This window comes from Lissotriton helveticus, chromosome 6, assembly GCF_964261635.1.
Source record: "Lissotriton helveticus chromosome 6, aLisHel1.1, whole genome shotgun sequence".
Taxonomy (NCBI): domain Eukaryota; kingdom Metazoa; phylum Chordata; class Amphibia; order Caudata; family Salamandridae; genus Lissotriton; species Lissotriton helveticus.
The window spans coordinates 517,154,230-517,178,961 of NC_136067.1; the positions used below are offsets into that span (position 1 = coordinate 517,154,230).

Below are 24,732 nucleotides of genomic sequence, written 5' to 3' on the forward strand. Positions count from 1 at the left end.
TTCGGACCACTTCCCTTCCTTGGGTAGAAGAAGTCCAAAGTCAGTGGAACAATTGATGTTGATCTCCGCTGTGGTGGTAAAATGTTGGGCAAGATATTAGGCAAGACCCCAGGGTCAGAAAAGTGAAGGACAACACACTCCCCCTTAAACTTTTTGACCCTGTCCCCAATCCACTGAACCCTTCTCGCATTTACGAGCTCTTCCGAGAGTTGCTGCTTTCCCCATGGAGAAATTACCATGTTATTGGTCAACCATGATAGAGATTTATTTATTAAGGAAGATGTTGTTTCGTGTTCTCCTTGGGCCAGGGGAGGGACGTTAGCAAGGACAAGAACCAATGGGGAAGCTTCAACTACAAGCTCAAAAGTCCCTTTCTCAGTGATTGGGTCAGCAACAACGGGAACTGGAATCGAAACATTAGAAGCATCACCAGGGAAGTTAATCTTGGGTGCCATTGGAGGATTTGATGCAGGGGTAGGGATAAATCCACTATTAACTACAGTGGCTGGTTTGCTCAGAGTAGACTCGATCCTAGAAAAAACAATTTCTGGGAGTTTACCTACTTCGCCCAGGGTTTTTTCTAATAAACCTTCTAATCGGTTAACCTCGGAGGTTAACTTATCTATTTTGCTGACCAGAGGTTTAACTACACCTTTGATTTTTGTTTCCATCAATGACAGTAGTTTATTGAATTGGGCATTTGAAAGTGTAACATAAGCCTCACTAGTCAGATCAGCCTCCTCTTCCTCTGAAAATTTCCTCGGGAGGTTTGCTACTTTATTCTTGGCTGACCTTAAACCCTCCCGTTTTGTCGTAACCTTTTGGTTTTCCCCATTAATCCTCGGGACTAAAATGGGTGCTGCAGGGGAGATTGGGGACTCATTACTGGTGGATATCTCTATCAAAGCTTCATTAACACTAATGTCTTCAATACCAGCGACAATACCACTAGGCTGGATGATGATAGTATCAGGAAGAGAATCAAGTATTTCACCATTTGAACTACTATTTATCTGAAGTGCAAAAGGATCATCTGACTCGATATCAATGAGGGGAGATTGGGTAGGTGAATCTATTCCCAAAGAAGATCTCCTGTCACTATTGATTCTTTCTACAACATGTACAAGATAGTTGTCAATAGTGTTATTAGGAGTAGCTTGCTTTTTCGGAGGCATATTTCTCTAAGCACAACAGATACAATTGGATGCACAAATTAATGATATCCGAAATGTACTAAAAACTGCAACAAAGTATATATCACATCAAACAAGAAACCGGGCCCAACCCAACCTTGGCCAACCTCGGACGGCCTCAGACGGCCCGCCCTTTGTCCGGGCTTCGTCTGGGCGTCCCGCTCGCGTCCCGCGTTGCGGGCGGTCCCGAGCTTTCTAGCGCCTCCAGGCGCAAGGTGGTGACGCGCTCACTGAGCGCCGAAGCAGTGCCCCCTGGGAAACCGAGTTTCTCCACACAGCGGCCGCAGGTGTAGATGGTGCGGCGGCGGGAGAACTCGGCGTGGGGAACCAGTATCCGTCAAGAAGCAGTGGGGAGTTATGAAGATTGCTCTGAGGTCCGGTGTGAGGTAAGTTTCCCCAGCAGGGATTCAGCGAAATGCCCAGTTGGTCGGGCGGTCCCGAGCTTTCTAGCGCCTCCAGGCGCAAGGTGGTGACGCGCTCACTGAGCGCCGAAGCAGTGCCCCCTGGGAAACCGAGTTTCTCCACACAGCGGCCGCAGGTGTAGATGGTGCGGCGGCGGGAGAACTCGGCGTGGGGAACCAGTATCCGTCAAGAAGCAGTGGGGAGTTATGAAGATTGCTCTGAGGTCCGGTGTGAGGTAAGTTTCCCCAGCAGGGATTCAGCGAAATGCTATTTGGACTCACAATAAGGTACCTATATCTTGGAATCTGACTATTATACCACCCATGCCCAAAAAAAGATCCATAGTGATTCAGTAATTAAAGACCAATCTCATTAATGGATGGAGCGGAAAACTCTACAATAATTGGACCAAGAAAAATAACATATTATCTTATTTTCAATCTGTTTTCCAGAAAGGAGTTGGGACTGTAGGTCGAGCTATGAGGCTGTATTTAACATACTTAAAGTACACAGCAATTAGGAAAGCATTAATATACCTGGCCTTTATGGACCTGAAGATGGCCTTTGATTCTGTGGGCAGAAGTTTACTATAAGCAACTCTAAGAACAAATGGTGTAAGGATCAATATCATCTCAGAAATACAGGACCTGTATCAGGGGAGCAAGACACAAATGAGAGACAGCCCAAGGAGCAAATTTACACCTGAATTTAACATCCAACTGGAAGCGCAACAAGGTTGCATTCACGTCTCTATATAATTCAACCTATTCATCATCGATGTTGGCAAGTATCTCTCTGATATGAACCTGGACGTGCTGGTGTTCAAATGTATATATGTCTTTCACGGACAAAGCAGTACTTCTGGCAGGGATGGAGGTGGCTATGCTCCAAGGTTTCAAAACTCAAAACTATCAATACTACAAATACAAAATTCATGCAATTAAATGTGATGACGGTTAAAATCTACTTTTAAGCGCTACTGACCAAACTTGGAAAGAGTCGAGCAATTCAATAATCTCAGCATCTGTATAGACAAAAAGCTGACATGGGCTATGCAGCTGGCAAAATGTGAGTCATTGATGGTTCACTGTTTAGACGTAATCGTATGTTTTGGTAACATCTTAGGCACAAGATCAACAGAATCAGCAATAAAAGTTTACAGATTTAAAGCTATAGCTACTGGCTCCTATGGAGCTGAGCTATGAGGCTACAGAAAGACACACGACTTACAAAAGTTTGGAAATAGGTTTCTGAGACACCTCTTCTCGCCTTGGCCCTGGGACATCAATGGACGCATTGATGGAGGAAGTGGGGCTACGTAGAATCACTTTTGACATTTTCTTTTGAGCCAATTTTGTACTGAATTAGGAGGTCTACTAAGCACCTAGATACCTATCAAAAAGCACTCGTGCATATCCTTGACATCAAAGGTTAACTTCATTAGGTTGGGGGGAACCACATAGTTACAACTTTAAATGATATTGGATGCCCAGTGTAATGAGACAAGGCAGGCTCAATGACTAAAGAGAGTAGGAAGTACATCAAAGAGTGTTACTAGGGACAAATTATGGCATCTCAGGACAACAAGTGCAGTTATCTAACAAATTTGTTTTTGAATGTTAATCCGTCAAATTCCTATGACTGAGAAACGGAGATTAGATTTGAAATTTAGACTTGCCATTTTACCAGTATTGGGTTTCACAAAAGGATGATTTAACAAAAATTTGAGCACAGATGTCTGCACTTATAAATTAGGAAGACGAGAGACTCTGCAGCTAATCTATGCAGGAAAGAAGACAATTACTTTGACCCTTATTTTTAAAACATTACAGAATGAGATATCCAGAGGCCTTGATGTTCTGTCTTTGGACTGACTCTGACACTATTTACCAGGTCATTGATAGGTACAACTTCAAGGTTGGAAATTAACCAGATCCTCTTAAAGATGACTTATTTCAATGTTTGCATAGTTTCAGGAGATCCTAATTTATTAATGAACTGCAATTTAACACTTATTTATTCCTGATTAAGTAAAACTGTTTGATATTTTAGAAAAAATTAATAATCATATTTAATCTTGAAGTAGATATGCAGTATTTATATGTTTACATAACTGAAACATAGTTTTGATTGATTGCTTGGACTGGGTGCTAATCAATTTATTCAGCAAGTTTTCCTCCGTTCTTAGTTGTGAAACTCAAAATATTGTGGTTTTTCCTTATATAAATTTTGCCAGCTTTCACAGTGCAACATTTGTGCAAGGAAAATGCTGGATCTGTTTGAGATTGGATCACATATTGTAAACCTTGGCTCCAAGTATTTGACATAAAAATAATGACTGGCCCTAGTGTAAGTAGTGGCTTAATGAATATTGGAGACTTAATTGATAGAAGCAATTCATTTAGAATGCACCTCAAATTAATAATCTGGAAAAATTCCATTGCAGAAAAATGATTTCCTTTCCCCAAAATTTGACTTTACTACTACCTGTACTCTTCGGATACACTGTTAGCAAACTGTAGGGCTGATTTAGAGTTTGGTGGACGGGTTACTCCATCACAAATGTTACGGATATCCCGCCTGCCTTATTAGAAGTGCATTATATCCTATAACACTTTTAATGAAGCAGACAGGATATCCACCACATTGTGACAGAGTAGCCTGTCCATTAAACTCTAAATCAAGCGCTGTGTTCTCTTTTTTATTGACAGTCCATTTACATGGGTGTTTTGGAAATAAACCATATTGATCAAGCCAAAGAGGAAAGGCAACTTTTCCATACTTATAAGACATGCCCTATGACAGGAGGGTCTGTTACTTGTTTTTTTACAAGAATGCTGTCAAATATGGAGTGCCTGTTATTACTGTATATAAATTAGCATTTATTAACCAGTAAACTGTAAACGTGGACATTAACACCGTTATGTTGCACATCTTAGGTTAACAAATAACACTATGATACAGTAAGTGGCACCAGGTATTCATTTTTACCTGATGTTCTTCTATGAGAAGTTTGACCTCGTCTATTTCCTCTGGGATGTCTTCCTTGTCTTTTTCGTTGAGAGTTGTCTCTGCCCACTGCAACCAACCCAACAATTCCTCCAGCAGCTCTTGCTTAGAGATGACCTCTGCCAGGGCACCTGCCAGTCTCTGCTGATGCTGTTTGGCCCACGCCAGAACCTGAATGTAATTAAAACAAAATATGTCTATATTATGATCATCTTACAGAGATGTCTTGTCAATTTCCATTGACAATGCTGTAGAGGTTTTGAGTACAATACTATTTTTAGAATGTATGCAACCCCCAAACATGAAGCAATTGTTTTTGCACAGCAACCTGCATTGTGTGTGGTAAAGAGTGACAGTGTGGGAGCCACTTGAGGACACTAAATAAAATACAGCAGTTGCATGTTGCGTGGTAGAGTAACAATCATAAGTCATAGACCTCTGCAATTACCTTAAATGGTACTCTGAATTGAATTAAAATAATCAAATAGTCCACCATGCAACTGTAGAGTAAGATGCTTGTATAGTGAGTAATAATCGTTAGCACAGATTAAACGTGTACAGGAACTACACTTAGATCTTTTTCATATGAATAGAATCAATCTTCCTTGCTGTGCAACAGACATAGAAAAGACAGTTTTATTTGTGCACCTTGCCTTGGTACCTCTATGCCTACTACACCTTGTACATTACTATCCAGCCATCTAAACCTCCAAATGCAAAAACATCATGTTAGTCTATTGCTTCCGACTAGACCCTTTTATCAAGATGGTTCCACTCTTCTCTTGAATACTTTTGCAAACAAATCCAACCTTCAATGCTAAGTCAGAGGCTTGGGATTCTTTCTGCAATGAGAGCTTGGTATACACGTTAATTATGTAGCTCTCTAATGATTTCGTTCTCCTCACCTCAGGATAATTGTTTTTGGCATGAGAGCACCAATGGCTGCATGATTAAAAAATGTCTACCTGAGCTGATCAAAAATGTAAATAATGAAAATCCATCAAGAGATTGTTTGGCTCACACAAAATTATGAGAATGTACGTCTGCTGCCCCAGTTGCTATCAGGTCTAACAAAGCATCATTTTGAATGTGCAGAACGATTATAAATTGTCCCGCTATCATTCTGTGATCTGGGACTATGAATCACATGCCTCACATAATATTCTTGTAAAAAAAAAACTAAATGTAAAGGAACTACCATATTGGAATTCAGATTATAACTGTATGATTTTGATATTAGGAGTCCGTTCTACTTTGCCTCTCTTCCTCATTTTTAGGTCTGGCTTGGAGGCAGATAAATCACCAACATCATGATTTCTAAGCAAATCAAAGAAAACACACACACACCACCCTCCCTCTCTTTCGGTCTGCCCTTGCCATGTATTGGTCTGCTCATGTGTCATTCACATTTTACTTGTGCCCACCACATCATACGCCAATGCATGAATACTCTCAGCCACTGTCTCTCTACACTGTGAGTTACTTGCACACATGTGCACATTTTACTCAAAAATAGTTCAAATCAGAGATAGGACGCTTGGGTCAAAAAGTGCTTTCATTTCTAATTTAATTTCATGTTTTTTAAATGTATTTTTCATGAGTCATGTGCATGCTGCCTCTAGGAATTTTACTTTTCAATACTTTTAAAATTGAAATGCCTCATCCATATGTTTATAAACATTGTAGGCTTGCCAAAGCCTGACCTATTAGCATTGCCTATGCTTGTTTGATGAGGTCTTCTGGACAAATACACATTGAGAAATGTTTTTTAGTGTGGCGCTAACATATTCCATCACCAACCATCACTAATCATGGCATAAAAATACTTACTTTTGCAAAAACGCAAAAGTAGTCAGATTTACTACAAAAGTCTACAACCTATTCAACAAACCTGGTTATTTTATTTGGATTTTTTTCTCTCCCTCTTGGCTCCTTGATGAGGGTTGCCCGCACCCGGAACGCTATCAGCACGTTTCCTTCTTTTTCCCACCGCAACCCGCTGCGCTCCCACCTCCCACCCACACGCCCCTCCCCATCTTATATGCCGACCGCTGCAAGTTTCGCGAGCTAGACCCCTGACCCTTGGTCAGTGATCAGCTCTTTCCCCGCAGCTCAGCTCGTCAGCGCTCTGCCCTCGGTCCCCACAGGCAGGGTTCGAGTCCTCCCCCAGCTGGGTCCCGATTTTTTTTCAACCTCTCTTTATTTTATTTGAATTTTTTTCCTCTCCCTCTTGCATCCTTGCTGAGGGTTGCCCGCACCCGGAACACCATCACCGCATTTCCTTCTTTTTCCTGTCGTAACCCGCCTCCCAGCCACACCCCCACCTCCTCCCCCCTCCCCTACTTATATGCCGACCGCTGCATGGTCGCGCGCATGGGGTGTGCCTAAGGCAAGCCTGTCTGTGCCGGTCCACGCCTGGACCTCACCCAGCGCCTGACCCCCGGCCCCCGCGAGTGCCACAACACCGAACGCGGCTACGACCCCAACACCCTCCACATACTCAACGCCGGCCGATCCTCCACCTGCTTCCAGGCCACCCCGAAGCTCACTCATGGACCCTTAACCTGCCGAAATTGCAGCTACACCAGCCAGCGCACACCTGCACGTCCTGCCCCCCCCACCAAAGCAGACCACAACCATCTCAGATGCATACTGCTCAACACCCGCTCAGTCCACAAGCACGCCGCCGAGCGCTGGGACCTGCTCGACTCATCCTCCACGGACGTTGCCTTCCTGACGGAGACCTGGAGGAACGCCTCCTCGACGCCCGACATAGCCATAGCCATCCCAGATGGATAAAAGAACGCCCGCAGGGACGAAACAACAAACCAGGAGGAGGAATCGCCATCGCCCACAGGAACACCATCAGAATCTCGACCAACATCGAAGACTCCCTCAGCATGGCCAAACACCTACACTTCCAGATCAATGTCAATCACCACCCTCAGAGGAACCCTCGTCTACAGACTCCCGGGATCCCGACCGCAGTTCAGCGACTCCATCACCGACCTCATCAGCACGCATGCCCTCGCCTCCACAGACTACATTCTCCTCCGAGACCTGAACTTCCACCTCGAGAACGCAAACAACAGCAACTCCACAACCTTGATTGACAACCTCACCAACCTGGGACTCAAACAGCTCGTCACGACACCCACCCACTCTGCTGGACACACCCTCAACCCCATCTTCTCTGCCAGCAACCATTTCACCTTCAGCCACACCACCGAACTCCAGTGGACCGACCACCACTGCACCCACTTCTCCTTCGAGGAACACACCACGCACAACCAACCGCAACGTATCCCACACCGCAGCTGGAACAAAGTCACCGAAAACCAGCTCACACCACCCTTGCCAGAGGCCCCCCATCCGAGCCTTCAGACATCAACGCAGCGGACCACAACTTCAGACAATGGACCGACGACTGCGCCAACACCCTAACCCCATTTAGGAAACCCTCAAACAGACGTACCGACACATGAGCCATTTGGTTTCACACCAACCCCCAGGCTTCCAAACAAACCTGTCAAAGACTCGAGAAGCAGAGGTGCCAAGAACAGACACCAGACAACCACGCAATCCTCAAGAACGCCAGACGCAAGCACCACCAACTCATCCGATCCGCCAAAAGGACCTCCTTCAAGGAGCGCATCGACACCAACGCACACAACAGCAAAGAGCTCTTAAACATTGTTAAAGAACTCGCCATCCCCAGCTACAGCTCCAATGACATCCCGCCGTCACAAAAACTCTGCGACTCCCTGGCTACCTTCTTCCACCGCAAGATTGCAGACATCCACAACAGCTTCGGCACTCAGACACCGACGACAGATGCCGACACCCCCGACTCAATGCCCACCAAAAACACTGACCTCCTGCACTCCAAGAACAACATCAACGATGAAGACACCACCAAAACCATGAACGCCATCCACTACGGCTCACCTTCAGACCCCTGCCCCCACCACATCTTCAACAAAGCAAGCTCCATCATCGCACCCCAACTCCGGAAGTTCATCAACAGCTCCTTTGAGAATGCTACCTTCCTGGAGAGCTGGAAACACGCCAAGATCAACGCCCTACTCAAAAAACCCAAGGCGGACCCAAGGGGAACCCAAAGGACCTCAAGAACTTCCGACCCATCTCCCTGCTCCCGTTCCCGGTGCAAGTCATTGAGAAGACCGCCAACAGACAACTGACCGACTTCCTCGAGGAGAACAACATCCTGGACTCCTCCCAATCCGGCTTCCGAAGCAATCACAGCACCGAAACCGCCCTCATTGACGCCACAAGTGGCCTGCTGGACAACGGTGAAACCGTGGCCCTCATCCTCCTTGACCTCTCGGCTGCCTTCGACACCATCTGCCACCACACCCTGCGCACATGCCTCCAAGACACAGGGATCTGCAACAAAACCCTGAACTGGATCACCTACTTCGTCACTGGCAGAACCCAGAGAGTCTACCTCCCCCCATTCCGATCCGAAGCCACCACGATCACCTGCGGCGTACCCCAAGTATCATCCCTCAGCCCGACTCTGTTTAACATCTACATGGCACCTCTCGCCAACATTGTCCGAGCTCACCACCTCAACATCATCTCGTATGCCGACAACACACAGCTGATCCTCTCCCTCACCAAGGACCCGGCCACTGCCAAATCCAACCTCCACGAGGGAATGAAGGCCGTCGCAGACTGGATGAAGACCAGCCGCCTGAAATTGAACTCCGACAAGACGGATGTCCTCATCCCAGGCCCCACCCCCTCCACATGGGATGACTCCTGGTGGTCAGCCACGCTGGGAACAGCCCCGACACCCACCAACCACGCTCGCAACCTTGGGTTCATCCTGGACTCAACGCTCTCTATGACCCAGCAAGTCAATGCGGTCTCCTGCTACAACACCCTCTGCACGCCCTGCAAGATCTACAGATAGATCCCCACCGAAACCAGAAGGACAGTCACCCAAGCCCTCGTCAGCAGCAGGCTGGACTATGGCAACGCCCTCTACGCCGTAATCATGGGCAAACTCCAGAAAAGACTTCAACGCATACAAAACGCCTCCGCGCGCCTCATCCTTGGAATCCCTCGCCACAGTCACGTCTCCGCCAACCTGAGAGACATCCACTGGCTCCCGGTGAACAAGAGGATCACCTTCAAGTTCCTCACCCACAGACCAGCATACCTCAACGAACGACTTACCTTCTACACCCCGAACCGCCAGCTTCGCTCCGCGGACCTCGCCACCATCCCACGCATCTGCCGAACGACCACCGGCAGCCGATCATTCTCCCACCTTGCCGCTAAGACATGGAACACCCCTCCCACCCACCTGCAACAAACCCAGGACCTGCTGACCTTCAGGAATCTTCTCAAGACCTCGCCGTTCGAGCAGTAGCTTCTTCCCCCCACCCCCCAAGCCCTCTCTAGCGCCTTTGAGACCCTCACGGGTGAGTAGCATGCTTTACAAATGTTTGTTTGATTGATTGATTGAATGCACGGCCCATGGCAGCCTAATGGACGTTCTTTTCTAACATAATCATCCTTTGTTTGATAGAATCCTAGAATTCTATTCACATTTCCAATTAGTTCCATTGCCTCAATTCAAGCTGCACATGAATATGAGAGTCAAATATTTAGCCTATCCCACGTTGCAGCACACCTAAGTATTAGCACTGTATTAAAGACAATACCATTTCATTGTGATCTCACACCATTGTTTTCTTCCTTCCAGATTATCTTTGTAATGGTTCTTGTTTATCATGAAACAAAGCACCATAAGCAATCTACATATAGCAAGCACAACACCTTTAAATATCTGTAAGGCAAAGGCCAACCAGAAGAAAGGCAATCTATTAGCTATAACAACCGATCACTAAGCTACGACTTTGGTACAATCCCTTTTCTAGACTGCTCCCTCCTCCAAGCTCATCGAACTCCATAGCAACCATGGCTACCTAGTATTGTGGTAGAAATCCAAGACTCATCTTTTGGAACTGTGTGTGATCAACTCATAAGGTGCGCTGTCCAATCTCATATAAAATAGTTATTACCCATCTAGCACAAAATGTCATTCTCCATTGACAGAAAAAGCTGTACTGCAACCTGATATGAAAATAAAGGTTCTCTGTGAGTCCTTTTGTAACAAGTGTAAAGCTTTCTAATGGCAAATTGGGCATTGGTCACAGCACAGTAAACATTACACCAATAAGTGAAATCATGAACTGTGTGTGCTGCCCACTAAGGGCCTGATTAAAAATTTGGCGGTGCAGCCCCGGGTCCGCCATGCCGTCGCACTCCAAACCCATGGTCAAGCCGCCCTCCAGATCACAAGTATTTCTCATGTCTGGCAGGCTTTTGTTTGGCATCCCCACAATGGTGCCTCTAAAAATGAGCGCTGAAATGGGAACGCCAAAACCAGTTCCTGCAACAGCATGGATTGTAAAGTGTAAGTGTAAGTGCATGCACACAAGGAGGGGCATGCTGTGTCCCCCTGTGGGCATCCACATGGCGTGAGGCACCAGGAGGCCCCATAGAGCCCCTTTTGTTTCTTCTCCGCAACGGTTGTCATGGTGGTAGAACTGCCATGAAAACCGTGGCGGAGAGGAAACTCAAAATTTGCTTGGCGGGACATCCTGACTGCCGCAACACCACCAGGGAATGGCGGTTCCACGGCAGCTGTGGCGGGGCCGTGGCAGTCTGACTGCCCAAATTGTAATAGGGTGGTCGGAAGGCCACCGCGCCCCTACAAGTCAGGCGGTCCGTGGAACGCCTGACTTGTAATTAGGCCCCTAAATGTCTAGAACATGCAGCAGCCGCGTTTAGAAGGCAATATGAAAGGTCACTAAATGCTATTGTGTGACGCCACATGTATTTTATTCTAGATCCTGCTCTTTATACAGAGAGAGCCCCTTAAACTTCAGCAGGCCTGAAGTATTCTGGCATTCACCACATGAAACAGAAAGAGTTCCTTAAACCCTACTTTATTTAAAGTCGCAATATGTTTTTCAACAGAAAGGACACGTTTCCAGAACTAATATGTTTCCCTATTTTGTTATTAAGAAGATATATGAAAATGCACTTTAAAAACGTACCCGACTCAGTCCTTTCTACAAATATGATCCACTACGGTCCATTCAGGGCCGGACTGAGAACCAAAACCGGCCCTGGCAAAGTGCTCGGCCGGCCCCCTGGGGGTGCGTTTTTCGGCCGATTTTGTTACCTGGCCGATTTTGCAGCTATGCAGCAAAAACGGCCCTGTAACAAAAACGGCCCCCAGGGCCCAACACCGGCCCCCACTCTTGCGGCGCTCCGGGGGATTGCCCGGTGCCCGCAACTGCCAGTCCGGGCATGGGTCCATTGCACTGACGCTAAAGCAGGCAGGGGAACTACAAATGCTCTTTTGTAATAAGAACTGCACACAGACGCCTTTCTGCTGTTTGCAGAGTGATGGGGTCATATCTCGATGTCCCGTCCTGTATCAGTTCCATACATCTAACGTGACTAATACGTCTTCAATTGCAGATGTAGACGATGCACAATGACATAACTCAATAGAAGTATGTATTTTGTTTCAAAAAGTCTACTTGACTAATGTTAGTGCTGTAAATACTGTGGCAAACAGAAAAGGAGAGTGCAGCTATGGCAGAGAAATTATTGATTGTCTTTAATATACTGTATCAGCGAAAGATATCCCCTTGCAATAGCTATTACTTTATCTTTTGTAAAGCAGCCACATGGATTGCGTTAAAAGTGTCTGGGCTCTCATCTACCTCTGACAAGCATGAAGGAGCTAGACACTGTTCTGCAGGTGGTTAAGATGGAATCTTTCATAGACGGAATATTATGACAGCTGAAAGGACAGCTGGAGACCGACTGACCTCCTCGAACCGGGCCCTGATGATGGTGATCCAGTGTTTTATTGTTGTGATTGAGTCGGGGTGACAGATTGTCAGGATCTCTTCTCCCATGGTGACTCCTTTCTTCAGGCCCGTTCGCTTTTCTTCCAGCTTCCTCATGAATTCCTGCAGTAGTGGAAAAAGTATTTATTTAGGTGCTCAGAGGTAGATGAAACTAAATTTACATGATGACAGTTCATGCTAACCCAGTGCCTGGCAACAAGGTCTTCTTCTGCTATTCTGACCCACAGCAAAATGGAGCACCACCAAAAATAATGGTAAACAGAAATGTTTCCTAAGTGTCATGGTTTCCTCTTAGAGGTCAACATCCAATAGTTTGTATACGAATAAAATAGCATGACTTCAGAGGTCAAAACCATAACAATATAATATCAGTCAAATTAATTTAAAGTTCAATCAAGATTAACTCACTAACAAAGAACTTATCAATATTGTGAAACTAGATTAGGCTCCTTAATAGTAAAGGGATGTGACATTTGCATCCAATCCAATTACATCTAATCTGCATAATTGTTTGACTTATTTCATATAGATTTTTGGCATATCTGTAAATCTGGTGCTCTTCAGTTTGTTTCCTTTGAGCGGGGAATAACTATGGTGATACCAATACTTCTCCATCCTAGATCTCTATTTCCTACCTGCCTGGGTACTCTACCATCTTCAGTACCAAATACACCAGATAGGTGACAATGGGTTTTTACCTTTCCCTTACTATCTATTTCGGTCCCAGCACTGTGATGCAGGATACCCTTGTAGATCGGAATAGAAGAGACCCCAAATAATAGGAGTAACAAAGTCACCATTTGTTACCCCTCTCTTTGTTAATCCTATCCCCCATAATGATCACTACAGCATTACTGACTATGTTGAAACTCAATAATGCTAATTAGCAAGCCTCGTGGCGAATGGAGGCGAACCTGGCACACTCTTGACATCACATGTGAACATATATACTTTCTGCACACATGAACCATTTCAAATGTTTGACCTCCTTTGGATAAGAAATCAGGAATACATTAGGCATTAAAAAGAAAACCAAGGCTTGAATTAAACTTGCACAAATCATTATAATATGCTCAGGTCAAAGGGTATAAATGTTAGCTTGCAGAATTTATCTCAGGACCATCTTGCTACAATTGGGTACTCAAACTATAAAGGAGGCAGTCCATCAACTTTATACTCTGGACATAGTGAAGCACATGGCTATGTTTGGTAAATTTTTACAATACACTCGCACGAAGCTGATGGACACTCCCCGCTAAGTGATCAGGCAGGCACTTGTGCGGAGGCCGCCTATTATCTTGTATTACCTGATTAGCTTAACTGGAGCATGTAAAACTTTTAATAGTTGCTGAGTACAAAGATTTATCCTGATTTTAAAGATCACGAATTTTAGACCTCTAGATTTTAATTACACTATTTACCTTTTAAACGTAGTGCTCTTCTTTTCTATTGTAATGGTTTTTAAGAAACCACGCAAATAAAAATTTATTCATTCATTATAAATGTTATCTGGCCCAAAATAACCAAAATTAGCCATAATGTTTGCAGGTTTGTCACGGCTGTGCTTTCTTCAAACCAGAAGTCCTTACTTTGCCCAACCAGATTCATTTGGTTGCACCATAATTATTACACTCTGCTCCCAAGAAAATATAGCCATGCTTTTAAAGAGATGTTTTAAGGCATGGGCAAAGTGGGCTCTGGCCCAGGGCCCCAGCCTTTGAGGGGGCCCCCTGATACAGCCAGCTCTGTTCTTCAGAGAGTCTTGCACTGATATTCTTGGGTTAAAAACTTTTATTGAGCAATCAGAGAAGAGTTACAAAGATGGGCCTACAACCACACGGGCTGGCCGCTAACAGCAAAGCACAACGTAAGAAGCATACGATCTCTCCCGTGGTCAGACATAAGTCAAACTCCAACTGTCACTCAAATTATCGGATAGGACACAACAATTTTCCCTTTTATACATATAAAAACAACGAACTACAAAAAGGCGAATGCATACTAATCAAAGTCAGCCCAGAAGGCGGAGGGGAAGCTGACAATCAGGAACACAAAAGCACAATCAATGGGACTTGGCAAGGTGGGGGGGGGGGACCGCGGGGAGGATAGGAAAATCACAGAACAGCATGAGAGATTTCGGGAACATCAGCCTAGGGAGACAGGGTAACATCGGGTGCGTCAACAAAGGGAGGAGTACAAATATTCCCACAATAGTCGTTCCACTGACCCCAAATCTTCGTCCACGCCCTGGGCCTGCCCCTAGCTACATAGACGGTCTTCTCGCGGAACATGGACCAATACATGTTATCTTCCCACACCAAAACATCGGGAGGTTTAGAGGCGCCCCAGAGTTGCGCAATGTCCCGCTTTGCGACCATGTATCCCAAGGTCGCCCATCTAGTTTGGGCCACAGAATAGTCGGTGGGTTCCCACACGTTCAACAGACACCGTCGGGCCTCAGGCCGCAGGGCAATTCCAGTCACAGCAGTCATCACCGCAAGCACAGCAGTCCAGTAGGCCGCCACCGCAGGGCACTCCCAAAGAATATGCAGAAATGTAGCACTCATCCCACAACCACGTTTGCATAAACCATCCGGGGAAAAACCCATCATTACCAGACGCGGACCAGTTACATACACCCGGTGGAGGATCTTAAGCTGAACCAAGCGGAGACGGGCGGGGATGGCGACCTCTTTCGGAGAAGAGAGTGCCGATTGCCAATCTTCGTCATCCAAGTCCAGCCCGTCACCGACCCAAACCTCCCTAAGTCAGACCAGTAAGTCAGCGCGATTATTAATCAGTTTCTTGTAAATCAGGGAGATAGTGCTATCGGGAAGGTGGCCATCCAGTATGCGATCCTCGAGGGGGGAGGACTCGGGCAGGGTCACACCAGGAGTCAGAACAGAGGCCAGAGCATGTCGGACCTGCAGATATCGAAAGAATTCTCTATCACTCAAGTCATATTCGGCCTGAGGGGCCTCGAAGGACTTCACTTCACCTTTTACACAGACATCACTCACTTTACATATTCCAATCATATCCCAGCGGTCAAAGCCCTTAGTAGACCAGAGACATCCCAAACGTTCGGAAGCATAAAGCGGAGTAGCCATTGTCAGTCGATTCTCCCAACCCAGACTCACATTCGCGGTGCGCCACACACTGACTGCGATCCTGGACGGGCCCGTAAGACGGCGCCCGGCCGATCTGGAATAAAGCGCTCTATTAAAATCCCCTCCCGGCAGCTGGAGTCTATCCATCTCGAAGGCCGGATCCCGACCCGGGGAATACATTGCATGATTAATGGCAGACAGCTGGGTAGCCCAATAATATCTTTTGATATCAGGGAGCGCCATGCCCCCGTCATACCAAGGGATGGTAAGTTTCGCAAGGGCAATACGCGGGCGCCCATCCCAAATCAGTTGCCTTTGGAGACTCTCAATCTCTCGAAAATAGGTTGCGGGAATGTCGTCATAGGAATTCTGAAGGGCGTATAAGAATCGTGGCAAAGACATCATTTTAAAAAGGGCCGCCCTGCCCAGAGGAGACAGGGGTAGCTTACATCCAGTCGCAGTCTATGAAGCGGGGGGAGGAGATTACGCTCGAACCGGAGTGAAGAATCCAGTGTAATAAAAATCCCCAAATATTTGAAGCCAGACTGGACAACCTGAATAGGAAATCTATCCGGCAATGGGGGCAGAACACCCGAGAGAACATACACACAGGACTTAGCCCAATTAATAACTAGACCAGAGTTAGCGCCAAACGAAGTGAGAACGTCAAATAAGACGTTTAAAGATTTGCGTGGGGAAGTAAGGTAGAGAAGAATGTCATCCGCGTAAAGCGAGACGCGGTCCTCAAAATCTGGTGACCAACGGATCCCTTTGAGGGAAGGTTCCCATCGAAGCCACGCGGCTAACGGCTCCAAGGCAAGCGCAAAAAGCAACGGAGACAAGGGGCACCCCTGTCGGGTCCCCCTACCAAGACAAAAGGGGACAGAAACTCGACCATTAACCACAACCTGTGCCAAGGGCTCGGCATATAACAATTTCACCCAACCAATAAACCCAGGGCCGAAACCAAATTTCTCAAGAGCCGCCCAAAGATAGGGCCATTCTACTGTATCAAAGGCCATCGAGGCATCCAGCGAATCCGTGGAGACGACGTAGGTTAAGAGCCGTGTTGCGATGCGGGATAAATCCGGATTGATCCGGATGAATCAAGCTGCTAATAACCGTCAGGAGGCGGGTAGCCAGGAGCTTAGCCAGAACCTTGGGTTCGACATTCAACAGGGAAATGGGCCTATAAGACGAACAGAGGTCCCGGGGCTTACCTTCTTTGGGAATAACAACGATCGTAGCCAGACGCTGATCATATGGGAGAATACCCCGATCCCGGGACTCCAAAAACATGGTACGAAGATAGGGCGCCATCTTATCAGGACGTAGCTTGTACAACTCAATTGGCAATCCATTCGGGCCCAAAGCCTTGCCCGAACGGAGTGAGCGAATGGCAGTCGCTATCTCGTCCGTAGAGAAAGGGGACTCCAAAGAGACTCGGTCTAAATCGGAGACACAGGGCAGAGCTATATCGCGCAACAAGAGGCGAGAGTCATCAACATCACGTTCAGACACAGGGGAATAAACCACACGAAAATAGTCCGCAAAACATTCCACAATCCCAACCGGGTCAGTCACTCTCACACCATTCAAAGTCTGAATCACTGGTACCACACGATTCGCCCTCTCCTTCTTGTCCAACCACACCAGCAATTTACCCGCTTTGTCCCCCACATCATACAAACGACCCTGTTGTTCCCGAAACATCATTTTAGCCGCGTCCGTAACCAGATTGCAGAAAGCAAATTGTTTCAGACCCAGGGCGTGGAGTTTACCAGGAGTAACATTCGACTCCAGGTCAGCCTCTATCTCAACAATTTCCCTCTCAAGGTCCACCACCTCCCGATTCCTCGCCTTCTTGGATTCAGCTATAAGGGAAAGGGCCTGCCCACGGATCACTGTCTTAAATGCCTCCCATAGGGACACCGCAGAGGAGACAGACCCCTCGTTGTCTAGAAAGTAATTGTCCAACGACTTGATCAAGAGACCACGGGTCTCGGGGGAGGTGAGGTACCATGGATTGATAGGAGCCACCCGGCCCGCCGCCTCCACCCCCATCTCAAAACAAAGCCAGAGCGGAGAATGGTCCGAGATGCCCCGGGGGAGGTGTCTAATCTCCCGAACAGCCGGCGACTGCGCCGCAGGCATCAGGAAATAATCCAGTCTAGACAGACTCCCATGGGCCCCGGAATGGAACGTGTATTGAAGCTGAGTAGGGTGCATGAGTCTCCAACAATCCACCAAACCAAAAGTATCCAGAAACCCACCCAGCCATCGTTGAGCCAAAGGAGTGTCCCTAGGGGGGTGACGATCATGTAGACCGGAGAACACAGAATTAAAGTCCCCTGCTATGAAGAGAGTACTATCAGGGAGGCTCAACAACACTCGACCCAAGTCGGAAAAGGTAGAGGTCTGTAGACCGGGGGGCACATAAACGGCAACCAGGGAAAGGGTCCGACCCTCATAGCGTCCCACGAGGACGACGTAACGCCCTCGATCATCAAGGATCACATCATCAATTGCGAGGGGGAGGGAAGCCCGAACAAGGATACCCACCCCCCTGGAACCGGTGGTAAACCCCGAATGTGCGACGAGGCGATAGCCCCACCTATTCATTGCACGACATGTATTGCCCACCAGATGGGTCTCCTGTAGAAAAACAATATCAGGAGACAAACGTCGTAGACATCGCAACACCACACCCCGCTTTATACGATCCCCCAGACCATTGACATTCCACGAAATAAACCTCAACCCGCTACCCCCCATCCCACACGGTAATGCCGAAACCCCCCCCAATGAGCATGACACAGAAAACATCATTAGCAAAATAAATTCGCCTTGTGAAAACAAAACATAAACTTCAAACTTCCCAGCAACCCACCCCCCAACGAACAAGAAAACACCCCCCACCCTGCACCCCTGCAAGAAGCTAAAGAGCCACCCCAACATGCAGTGTGCCTGTCGCCCAAGAACCCCCATTCTACAAAAAGACCCCGGAGGAGGAAAGGCCCTGTCCAACCCGCCACCCCGATCAAGACAAATAACGAGGAGAACACACAGAAAATAGAGGCACTTAGGCATAAAATCCCAGAAGAAGTTACGCTGCAAGGAAACCCGGGCATAGACAAGTAGTTCAGCTCTCTATACCACCCTCGGCACCACCCGGGTGTTCAGCAGGCTCAGTCCCAGGAGGTCGGTCCGGCAGAGAGTCTAGCCAGTCATTCACTGACTCAGGCCGATCAAAGAAAAAGGTTCGGTCATTGTACTCAACTCGCAGCCTGGTCGGAAAAAGCATAGCGTAGCGCAGTCCCATGTCCCGGAGACGCTTCTTGACTCCACGGAAGCCCATACGCTGTTTCTGCACCAATTGAGAAAAGTCCGGGTAGAAGTTCACCGTGGCATTCTCAAAGGCCACCGGGCCCTTCACACGCGATGCCTGCAGGATAGCGTCCCGGTCCCTATAGTGAAAGAGTTTCGCAACAATAGGCCTCGGCGGGGCGCCCGGCTTGCCCTGGCCTCCCGGAACACGATGGGCACGTTCCACTGCGAAGAATTTACTCAACCCAGATGGAGAGAGGTAGTTCTGTATCAGGTCCTCGACCAGGAGATCAACAGAATGCGGGTCCGGATTTTCCGGAACGCCAACCACACGCACGTTACAACGACGTGCCCTGTTTTCAAAGTCCTCCAAGCGCCGGGTCATGAAATCGTTCACCCTTCGGAGATTGCCAATCTCCGTCTGTATCTCCGAGACGTCGTCCGTGAGGCTGGATGACTTGATATCCAATGACTTCACCTTCTCATTGGTTTTAGATAGGTCGGCCCGAATCAAGTTCACATCAATGGCCACGGTGTCGATTTTGTGGGCCAAAGCTTCATACTGTTGGCCTATTGTTTCCTTCATGCCAGAAATGGCGCCCATGATGTCCTGCAAGGACGGCTCCGTCGACGAGTCCACAGGGTGGTCAACTGCACTCGGGCCAGGCAAGGCGGCTCCAGGGGACCCCTTCGAATGGGTGTACCGGTCCATAACGTTAGACTGGACCGGGCCCCCACGCAGGGGCGTTTTGGTCTTTCGTGTCTCTCGGTCCCCTCTGCCCGCCATGTTGGAGACAGCGTCACCAGGGACACACTCGACCCGATGGGAATGGCCGCAGGAGAGTAGGGCGCCGAGACCAAAAGGGCAGCGACGAGGGTACCACTAGGTGTGAACCAGCCCGGAAGGACAATAAGCTAGCCAAAGGCACAACAGCAGACTCGTGCGCTGGACCCAGCAAGGGCCAGACTCCGCTGCCAGATGTCTCAGTCTGAGGCAGAAACGAAACCGAAACTTAAGAGGGGGACCCATGAGTCGAATCCCCCTGCCGCTGTTGTTCAACTCAGAGTCGGCCACAGTGCCTCACCCAGACCCGGGCGCACCTCGAGGGCGGACCCCGAAAGTTTGAGTCGTCGTATCTTCGGTGCCCCTGGTCCAAATCAAATTCCAAAAACCACAGGAAGATCAGCCCGGTGTCCTCTATACAAATCCTCGTGAAGAATCAGGATATGTTCAGGATATCATGCCGGGAGTGGCGGGGGTCCGGAGAGCGCTGTGCTCACGCGGCCATCACGGATGCCCGCCAAGCTCCTCCTCCTGCACTGATATTCTTAAACAGATTATTTTAAATACTGTTTTCCTTTAATTTATGTTTAATGTGGGTGATGTGCGAGTCTATTGCAGACATTTTGTAGAGAAAGGTTGTGTTTATGTTTCATTCAACATCCATAAAAAAGTTCCTTTTACATCCAAACAGGACCTCACAAATGAGAAACGGGAGGGCTAACACTAATTATTTGAAGTCATATGAGAGAGCCCCTGCTGTGAAAACACACGTCACTATCCCTGAATATTAGATGTAGGCACATTTAGAATTTGTATGAGGGTGCCTGTGCACTGTCAGTGACCTGGCCAAAGAGGGCTTGGGAGTAGAAATTGGATCATAAATTCAAAGCTGTTCAGAACACGGGCACCCAAAATAGGTTTAGCCCAGGGCCCCCAAAATCCTTAAAATGCCCCAGCGCTTTTAATGGACATATACTAGAATTCACAGATTATAGAGGTGTAACTAGTGCCCAGAAAGCACAGCGAGTCTAAAATAATTGCATAGTTAGCAGAGTCTAAAATAATTGCATAGTTAGCAATAACAGAGTAGAGTCCACTCCACAGTGGAAGGGGCGAACTGAACTCTGACAAAAATATAATGTTATCCTTGCTTTGGAAAGGGAAACACTTCCATTAGTAGAGCTGCATCCTTCCACCCACCGCTAATCTGATGAGGCTTGCTTCACTCTGAATTCTGGTGGGTGCCCCTGAAATATGGCAAAGAGCCTCTGTGACACCCTTGTGAACTTACATGCTGCCCCAACATCGAAGGCTTACTAGGAAAATAAGTATGTGATGAGAAGTCCAGCTGTAGTGTGCTGAGATGCAGAATGAGTTATGTCTCTAAAGTTCTACAACCATCACATTTTCTGAAAGTGCCTTTTTGGTTGCATTGAGCATGTAACAGAAAGATCTACATGTACAAACATGTTAGAAATAACTACTATATTAAATACAAAGCACTGAGATTTTATCTTGCAACATGGCCAACACAGGAAAATAATCAAACATTCTCTTATAGAGTTATTGTGCTATTAGTGACGGAGGAGCCAGGCAATACTATTGTTTGTTGGTCTTCACTGGCCTTATCGAAGGGTATGCTTCACTGACAGACTGCAAGGTTATACATGCTAATATATTAGCATATGCATGTGCCAGCTCTGTCACCACCCGCTTCTCCTACACCTTCATAAAGTCAGCTGGCTGTTGTGAGAGTTGTACAGATGTCCTGCACCGGTAGTTATGGACATGGACAGATTGGGATGAGCCTTGGCAAAATAGTTCAAATCAGCCTCTCATTGATGCACGCGAGAGAGGCTTGGCAGTGACCCTTCCCTGTGGCCATGGGATAAGCGCTTTCCGAGATCAGGCAATGCGGCTCATCAATGCATAAAACAGCCTCCTAGCTTGCAGCCCAACCAGGAATTGCCAGAATGCCCAAATGGCCAGCCTGGTTCTGGTTATTGACTTCATATGATAGGATTCAATGAATATTGGATTATTAAAGTATCGCCTGTTTTTTTGGGTTCGGACTAGGGCGGCTGAAATGCTATTTCATTACATTAATTTGTACCTTTTGTCTTGTTTCTGATTTTAGCAATGTAATTATATATGTATGTTTGTATAGTATTGCAGATGATTTTTAAGAAACAGAGACAATAAAGAAATTCCTTACTTAGTACCTTTTGTCTTCCGGCTGCTTTGGCCTTTGTCACTCGTGCATGCATTTAGCATGACAACACACAGCTCACAAATGAACGGGTCAGTAATGATTCACTGCGGTTCACAGATGGAATATTTAATTTTGACAGCACGTTCTGCAAGTACCTCGCAAGTAAAAATCATTTGTAAATGTCTTTAGCTTAGCAACTCCCATTACATTTACCAAGATTTCCGTGGGAGGCAGATGACGGTCGGCCTGACAATTTATAAGTGTCAAGTGGAAATCAATCCACGGCCCTTCTCCGGGCAGCTCTCGGAATGCACCCCCCACACTCACTGCATTCCTTTCTTCCAGCTGCCGCCCCAGCACAAGCTTCCTGGCGTCCCGCCGACGATGACTGAATATGAGAACACAGTTCAAAGTGTTAAATGGGAGCAGACCAGATCCTGCGGGCGCTTTTATCTGAATTTTATCTGAGCCACGCAGATTTGCTAGGCCTGGATTCCATGTCTCCAGTGATTGCATACAGAAGAAAGACATGTAGGAGAAACCTTGTAATTCTCTCCTCATGTAACGTTACTGTTCCTATTGTGAAGAGCTCTGACACCTTCGTGTAAAGTCTGCGCTATATAAAAACGCATAAATAAATAAATAAATAGCGCCACCGGAGCATCCGTTTTTTGGGCGCTCTGTTGGCGCACTATGCTAGGCCATATTTACAAGCCCATGCTAAGTCACTTAGGGCCTCATTTATGAGGTTCCTTGCAGCACTTTTGCACTGCCGGAATGTCACTTTTCTGAAGTTCTGGTGGTGCAATGTGCCACAGCATATTAACAAGGCCACATAAAGCGACTTTACTTGGCTTTTCATGGCCTTGTAAATATGTGCCCCTTTCAATCAGAACACTGCGTGAAAGGGGCATTCCATGGGTGTTGCTGTCCATGTTCCCAAGCAACACCCATGGAATTTGAAGCATTCCCAGATTTACAAGGAATCGTAAACCTGGTAATGCATCCGAATCTAACGCCACCCCAGGGGTGGTGTTAGGGAGGCGCAAAAGGAAAAAAACGAGGAGAAATTAAAATATTTCTCCTAGTTTTTCCTTTTTCTATGTGTGCCGCATTCTGCAGTGCAAGAGTTGGAGCCTGGCAGCCCATTGTGCACTACGATCCTTTCCTTTGATGTAGGGCAGCGCAGTAAGATTTCGTGTGGCGCTGCCCTGTGCCAATACCTCATAAAAAAGTCCCTTAGAGTGGCTTAACACAGCCGTGTAAATATATACGGCCCTCTGCAACACAGTTTTCTGCTGCAGAGGAGTGTGGAGTGGGTGTTTCTGTGGGTGTTCCCACAAACACTCATGGCTTTTTGACACTGCTCCAGATTTACAAGGATCTGTAAGTTTGAAGCAGCACCAAAATCTAAGGCCTTTCAAAGCTAGGCATTAGAGTGGTGCAACGAGGAGAAATACTTTTATGCCTCCTTGTTTTTTGCTCTTTCTCTGTATACTGCATTCAGCAGCACACATAGAAGGAGCAAAACGTCATTAATGATTGTTTTTGTGGAGAAAGGTGCCCCCATCTGCACAAACAATCTTCCCTGCAACACTGACACCCTGGACCATGGCGCAAGGGTGCCTGAGTTGGCACTTTTTTTAGCACCAGCGCAGGGGTGAGCACAGAGATGCGCTGTATTCTTTTTAATACGGGCCTCTCTAAGCAAGTCGACAGAGCAAAATGCTTGCACACAACTCTGCGCCATTTTCATGTAAATATGCCCCATGATGTCCCGCCGATGAGTTAAGGCTTTGAAGATGCACAGAGAAACAGACAACGCTCCCGAGCTTAAGAGGCATGGAGTATGTAGATCAGAGAATACAAGGCCTGTGAAAGAAAGTAAAATATGTCACGAGTTGTTCTAGCACCAGAAAAGCCTACATCTAAAATCACCCAAAGACTTCCAGCTCTCTCATTCAGTGGGCTACTAGTGCAGCCATTTAATTAGTGAAAGATTTTCCTACTTTCGCTTCCAGAAAGTTTTCTTATACTGTTTACGTGGGTCTTTCTTTGTCTCCTCTCCATGGTCTATGTCAATTTGTTACACATTTATGTTTTTTACATTTCTTATCTTCAGTTCACACACTTACTTTCCTTTGTACGTGTCTTTGTGTTTTCTTACTTCTTTTATTTTACACTGTGCTATCTGTCCGGTTTTCATTCACAAACTGCAGCCCTCTTATCATGAAGGGCTACGGGTGACATGGAGAAAGCTTTAGATGCCACTCCACAGTGTGTGCTCATAACAATGCACAGTTGTTATTGATCTGTTTTCTAGATCTCTACGTTATGACCGATTCAATGCTCTGCAAACAGAATCCAATAGGGCAGGCTTTGTCATCACCTATTCATGAAACAACTCATGACAATAATTCCATATTCTTATCTGTTTCCCTGTAGTAGGACACACAGCGCCACAGCGCTCCGGCTTTATCTTCCTCGTCCCTCCTTCTACATCATGTGTTGCTGCACTGGGCATAACCTACCTCAAGGATGTCGCATTTCCTTACATTTACAGCAATAAGGATATGTGAGGAGTACCGACCAACCACCAGCCTGTTATTGAGTAGCCAAGCGGTGAATGCCTGGTGAAAGGCATGCTGGACTTGCAGTAATGAAGATGAATTAATACACAATTTTGGCATTCTCTATAGGCTGAATGATCATAAATCCCTAAATCTACTCTTTGGAAGTCCGCCTTGTCACATGGTAATCTGGGTTTTTA

General features: G+C 46.8%; 1 protein-coding gene across 2 annotated transcripts in view; it reads right to left on the minus strand.

The window, feature by feature from the left end:
* Positions 1-24,732, minus strand: part of DST (dystonin) — a 1,569,532-nt gene that overhangs the window by 83,309 nt on the left and 1,461,491 nt on the right. For both annotated transcript variants that reach the window (XM_078647976.1, XM_078647975.1), the window contains 2 exons: positions 12,488-12,631; positions 4,587-4,775 (listed from right to left, as the gene is read on the minus strand). In XM_078647976.1, the coding sequence (XP_078504102.1) occupies positions 4,587-4,775; positions 12,488-12,631 (333 nt within the window). The remainder of the gene's footprint in view (positions 1-4,586; positions 4,776-12,487; positions 12,632-24,732) is intronic.